Consider the following 7062-nt stretch of genomic DNA (forward strand, 5'->3'; position numbering starts at 1 on the left):
AAAAGACACCCCGAACCGGACCTACTCCGTGGCCAAGTGTATAGAACGTCTGTCCGGAGAATGGAAGGTTGGTGGTTCGATCCCCGGCTGCGTTATTCCAAAAGACGTTAAAAGATGGTATTTGTTGTTACCCTGCCTGGCGCTCGCATATCGGGGATAAAACAAGGACTGTCGGCTCGGTGTCAGAAAACTCTGTCTGAGTGGGGTATTTCTCAGTGGGCTAGCACTATAAAATCGGCATTAGCCCGGACTAGTTAGTACAAGCAGCCACAACACCCACACGTGCAATCTTGTCGCTGTATAAGTGCAATAAACTTCAATGCGACGTTCAACCTCATTTCACCTCAACATACCTCGCTAATTGTTTTGTACATGTACAGCTCACTACTCCGCATGAAGAAGATGGGCTCAAGGGCGAACACACACACACACACACACACACACACACACATATATGATTAAAGTAGAAGATAAACTACACAATCTTCCAGTCCGTGTATACAATTGTTTATTACTAAAATTGATTCTAAGACATTTTGTAAAATCCACCGAACCATTGCAATACACATTCTGAAAATAGCGTGGTTTGACGTGCACTGAAAGACTATTTACTGTAAGAAAATATAATTTCTCCAAGGTAAGGCGTCGAGACAGACTATGGATTTCGCTCTTCCCTTTTCAATACAAAATTTGTGTCCATCATGTGTATCATAATAAGATTATAATCACCAATAATAATATGTTCTAACAACGATGGATAACTCGAACGACAGTGTCGTCTTCGGTCAAGCTCCTCTTCAGCGTGTAAGGGCAGGAAGCTGAAACTCTGCACTGCGCAAGGTTCAGACGGAGCCCAGTTCAATCTATCGTCGGCAGCTTTGTGCACCCTGGATCATTATAACAGGCATTCAGGTCGTTCTGAAAGTTGATGAGTAGGCGATACCTGTCCTCCCCGTACACAGCCAGACACTCCTCCTGGGGGATGACGCGATCAAACAGGCAGTCGCCTTCATCGCTAAGGATGGAGTAGCACTCCCGGGGGTAAAACCCTCGAGGATCGACTGAAAGTGTAGCAAGAAATGAGGCATCGGCAAAATGTTTGATAGCAAAGTAAAGGAGACCAGGTACTCGTAGTCATGGAAATAGCTATGACATATTTGACTTTATTATATATAGCTAGTAAACATATCCAACAGTTATATAATAAATACAACCTTCTGTTACCACACCCCCCCCCCCCCCCCCCCCCCATAAAAGAACAGTTTCTAAACGAAAAAGAATATTCCTTCTGAAACACTGATTCACGTTGTCAGCTGGAATTTAAAGGTTGATAATTATATAGTCTATGTTGTACTCCCAGGTTTGACAAAATATCACAGAAATGCTATATATTTCTAAGGCGGTTGATGAATATTTGCAGTTTTCATTTGTATACAAAATGCCTGTAAATAAAAACAATGAAGTTGATCACTAACCTTTGCCCACCTCGCGGCAGAGATCTGAACCGGGTGTTCCTGTAATCATACAAATCACTGATCAAGGGCCCATCTGTATCACGGTTCCATGGAGATAATCGAATCTGGACCAGAAAATCCAGTGATTGATATTATGATTATGTCGCCAATTAGTTGTTTCTTTTTTTACCCGTGAAGATCTGGGGTGGAATTGGTCTTTAGGCGACTAACGGGATCGGGTGGTCAGTGTCGCATGACATCGTATCCCCATTACGTGGATCGATGCTCATGATGACAATCACTGAATCGTCTGGTCCAGACTCTATTATTCACTGACCGCCTTCAAATGTCTGACAAACAACAAACAACGTTGTTTCTTTTGTTACATCTACCACGCTTAACAGTTGTAAGAAAATATGGGTGCTGTGAAGTTTTAGAAATGGAACGTGTACATTTAATATTTTGTAAACACATGTGTATTCTCAACGTACATAAAAGAACATGTGCTTCTGCAACTAATGGTAAGTTGGCCGATATTCTGTGTATATATCTAGTTGTGTCCGACAGATACGTTGCTGGTTCAAGCTGCAATATATATTTCCCTACATTACAAGGTGTTAAAACTTGGGCCATCTCCCCGGGGTAAGGGAGTTAACTGACTATAAACGTTTTGGAAACAGGACTGTTATAGTCAGTTAACTCCCTTGTATCAGGTAGATTAACTTAGGCCTTCTGAGTAAACCAACTGGTGTTTAGGTATGTATATGGCTATGTATGGATTGACCCGCTCTCTATAAATCCAAGTGTACTCTGTAATGTATTAAAGCTACAAATATTGTTGGACAGACATGGTTCAGCGAAGTAGCACGTATAAGTATATTGTAAGGAGGAAAACTCAAGCCTTATTTAATGTATAAACATTGTTTGGACCTATACACCTTTACGATTTATATTCAACGCAATATAGAAACAGGTCTCTTTGAAGAAATATACTACTCAAAGTTTGCTAAGAATCACTACTTTAAAAGGTAATAGGTAAAATTGTGTGAATCTGTTAAAATAGCCAAAGATAGTATTGCGTGAGGTCATTATTAATGAACACAATTCCGTCATTATGTGCCACACAATGCCAACAAACAACATATGGCCAATAATCAGTACGACTACCCGTCAAAACGAGAGTATCTGACCAAGACTGAATCGTAAAAAAAAATCACTTAAACAAATTCATTGTCCACAAAAAAAAAGACCTCAGTAATCCGTATGTGATCCATCTGGCCCTGTAAGGGGCGGTCGGGTAGCCTAGTGGTTAAAGCGTTCGCTCGTCACGCCGAAGACCCGGGTTCGATTCCCGACATGGGTACAATGTGTGAAGCCCATTTCTGGTGTCCCCCGCCGTGATATTGCTGGAATATTGCTAAAGCAGCGTAAAACAATACTCACTCACTCACCCATCTGGCCCTGTCGTCCCATACTCTCAATAAGTGTGTGGATGGTTGCCAAGTGATCCTGTAAGCTTTTTCCTTGTCTTTGCTACACTCAGGCACCGTGACGACGATCTGTCATGTTTGAACAGTATCTCGATTCATCAGTTTAAAAGGCCTGTCCACTCATGTCAGGTCAGTGGGATGCGAATGCATGCTCTCTGTCATCGGAGGCCAGCCCCACGGAGACGATAACGCACTGTCTGAGTAGAAACGTTAACGCCACTGGCGTTCCGCGGGTCATTTCTTAGTTTGGTGGCAGTCACGGTGTGATGACGTCTTGCTGCAAATCAAGAGAAACCTATATTTTTCCGCTGTATGGTGGAATTTGCTGTCGATCACCTGTATGTCTCTGGGTAGCTGATCCGAACGTCTTATATCGCTTCCATGCCTTGTTGATCACACTTTGGCTGCCACCAAAGACGTTTGCAACGTGACGTTGTGTTGACGTGTCTTTGACGCTGAGTGGGCATACGTTCATTCAGTTGTTGCAATCACCAATAGCAAATGTGGTTGTGCTCGCTGATAATGATGTGCCATGATACTGTCACGATACACAGATTTTCAAGCACCTCGTGCATATCGTGCCCATGACTGAATGCCTCTGTCCGTTCATCGTGATGCCCTATAGAGTTTACCCAATCATTGTGCACCGGGATATTTAATTGTTTTTTTGGTGGATGATTTTTTTTATATCATCAAAACTTCATCCTTAAGAAACTTTGAGTAGTATATTATGATGATTAGAATATCAAGTCAACGAAAAGAAACAGGCTGCTTTGACAATCTTAACAAAGAACTATGATTCTGTGATTATTGTGAAAATAATGTTTTTTTATATTGAAGATGTGTGCCCGAAGTGTACAAGCGGACGAAAGTAACGGTGCTTCATATAAAGTTCAATATAAATACATTTATTCTGAAATTAAATAACCCAACTTTCAATACATTTTAATAAATACGTCTACTCGACTTTGAGGTCGTGATTCGAATTTGCAGGAGCATGTTGATGCACGGTGCACAATTTAGATGTTTGCGTGTTTTTTGGGAGCATGATACTAATACACGTGGTTTTTGAATGCGAGCACCACACAATGATTGTTTAGCTATCGGGTTATCATAAAAACAATTTTGTTCAACCATAAGTTACACTGATCTTTCCTCTGACGACTGATCAAAACAAAACTGTAATGAATTTGTCGAAATATATAAAATATTCTAAAAGCATTGTATAATGATGAAGTTGTCCAACCTCGTACTGTGTCAGCATTTGATGTACATGTATGGTTTTGTACATATATTGTTTGTAATGAGTCAAGGGACCTAGCGTCTAAGAATACAATGAATACAATCTGTCTGTCTATCTATTTAGTAACTTCCACATTCTTTTTCTCTCGCCAGTTTAATTGAACGATTACTATATAGTCTTGCGTCCTTCGAATCACACTCGAGCTATGGTGGGGAATCAGTCCGGGGTATTTAGCATGAGACAAAGGTAATATAATACCCGGGATAACCGAGGATGAATACCTCGAAGCTCATTGTTATTTGAACGGCAGATTAACAACCTCAATTACATATGAAGTTTGTAACCTTGAAATTTGGAACATGAGAACTGTTTATACGTGTTGAATTTTACGCATGCCCGCATGTACCATCAATAATATAACAATGTTAGGTAGGGTATTGATTTTCTTATTATTGTAATCCTTATTTCTGGATATCTAGACTGCCAGTGATAATATAACTTTTAGAAGTTGTTACCTACCCTGGGAGACGGTCAGGAACAATGCTGCAATCTGAAATATAGCGTGAAAGTGTTTGATAAAGAAAAAAACCGAAAAGCATTTCTAAAGAAATTACGAGTTGACAATTGTTTTAGGTATGCCCGTTTGCGCTAAGACGGAACCCGGTCGCAAAAATGGCCATGAGAGGGGCCATTCGTGACCAACTCGTGTTATTCCGGGACAAGCCGAATAGCGACTCGTGCCCCTCTCATGGCCATTTTTGTCATCAATTGTCAACTCGTTGCCTAATGGTTAACATATATTTCCCCATATATTATATATATTTCAGATACAATTTAAATATACATAGACATGCGGAATTATACAGTATGAGTGAACACATGTAACTGTGTCTTTGGTATATTTTTAGATGCAAGACATATGTAAAATCAAAAATTATTTCTGAGGGATTCTTTGACGAAGAACTTGAAATCATGCGCGCATTCTGATTGGTTTGTCGTATTTTCGCACATAAAATTCATCGATAGGGGGACGAGTCTTCTTGCAGGGTACGGAAACAGGCGAATGGTGACGAATGGAGAGGGGCACGAGTCGCTATTCGGCTGGTCACGAATAGCCCTTGATCGTCTGTTTGAAATACATATTCTACTGAAATCCGAAGTCGACCTACTCACCATGACGTATGCTGCTGTCGTTGCGTCCATGGCGGTGAGGGTGTAGTCTCGGTCGTTCTGAGGCAGCTGACTGACGAACAATCCCACCCTTGTCCTCTTTGTACATCGAACAAGCAATTAGTAACTTGTTAATTGTCTTTGTTGTCAGAGATCGTTGTGATTAGCTGTCATAATTACACGAGTAATAAACTCTGGTCACTTTAGGGAATGTCAGACCATTATCAATAATAATTATTGATGATAATAAGTTTATACCACTTTGACAGCTAGATTACCATTAGCGTCACATGAGAGTCGCAGGCTATAAGTGTTTTTTACTTTCAATCTCCTTTTCTTTGTTTCATTAAGTGTGGGAGTGAGTATGGTTATAGCACTATTCCAGCTATATCATGAGGTGAAATGGGGTTTAACGTCGCGTCCAAGATTATTGCACTTATATAGCGACGTGCATCCACGTATGTGTGTGTGTGGCTGCTTGTACTAGTCCGGACTGATGCTGATTTATAGTGCTAGCATACTGAGATACCATGCCGCAGTTAAACATGAATACCCCACTCAGATACAGTATACCGACTCCGAGCCGACCAGTCCTTGTTTTAGCCCCTCAATGCCGAGCGCCAGACAGGGTAACATTAAGTACCATCTTTTAACGTCTTTTGGTATTACGCGGCCGGGGATCGAACCCCGGACCTTCCGCTCTCCGGGCGGACGCTCTACCACTAGACCACGGAGGCGGTCCAGCTATATCATGGCGGGGGACATGCATTGTACCCGCGTAGGGAATCGAACCCGGTTCTTTCGCGTAACGAACGAACGCTTTAACCACTGGGCTACTCCACCGCCCCTCTGTTGTATTTTCTGCATCAGAATTACTAAGATCTTATTTACCTGTATTTATGAGTAAGTGATCTTCCTAAACATCTGATATATAATCTGATTTAGTAATTTTAAGCTGTCAGTTGAGACAGACAGGTATGGAATATAATCACAATGACTGGTTGGATGTTTTGTTGTTTAACGCCGCACTTAGCAATATTCCAGCTATATGACGGCAGTCTGTAAATAATCAAGTCTGGAACAGACAATCCAGTGATTAATATCATGAGCATCGATCCACGCAATTAGGATTGATGACATGCATCAACCAAGTCAGCTAGCCTGACCACCCGATCCCGTTAGTCGACAAGCATAGTCGTCTTTTAGGGCAAGCATGGGTTGCTGAAGACCTATTCTACCCCGGATCTTTACGGGTCTAATTACAATGAAACTATTTCAGTAAGTTATCCAACAATTCATGGCGAGAGATGGATTGTCTCTTTTTCTCGAGTTTAATGCGACAACACTCGAAGTTACTTCTCCGTGACATAAAAAAACTCTTTAAACCGTGGATTCCGTGCATTAATTAACTGAGTTATAAGTTAAACACCACTTGGAAATGATGGAACTTCTTTTTATCCCTTTAATTTACCTTGTTGGTTTAATGATTTCACGAAAAACAAGTTACGCTAGCGGGATTCGGACCCGCCCAGTCCGTACAGAAGGGTAATTGATGTAGTCTCCCACCACTGCGATATTGGAGAGATCCTGTAGAATTAATGACATATGAACGGGTATATTTGTGATGTATGCAGTGTGCTTTTCTTCACATTAAGGGTACGTGTGATTTGGTAGCCTTTCGATAAAAATACTCCTTTCTTCATCA

General features: G+C 41.1%; 1 protein-coding gene across 1 annotated transcript; it reads right to left on the reverse strand.

The window, feature by feature from the left end:
- Window positions 1-493: 493 nt before the first annotated feature.
- Window positions 494-5429, reverse strand: LOC139446049 (uncharacterized). Its single transcript, XM_071227317.1, has 4 exons — window positions 5361-5429; window positions 4707-4737; window positions 1476-1514; window positions 494-1061 (listed from the first exon to the last, which is right to left on the reverse strand). The coding sequence occupies exons 1-4, from the start codon at window positions 5388-5390 to the stop codon at window positions 859-861; spliced, it is 303 nt and encodes a 100-aa protein (XP_071083418.1). The 5' UTR covers window positions 5391-5429; the 3' UTR covers window positions 494-858.
- Window positions 5430-7062: the final 1633 nt, after the last annotated feature.

The sequence above is a fragment of the Haliotis cracherodii genome, unplaced genomic scaffold, assembly GCF_022045235.1.
Source record: "Haliotis cracherodii isolate W230 unplaced genomic scaffold, xgHalCrac1.p SCAF_6, whole genome shotgun sequence".
In the NCBI taxonomy this organism is placed as follows: Eukaryota; Metazoa; Mollusca; class Gastropoda; order Lepetellida; family Haliotidae; genus Haliotis; species Haliotis cracherodii.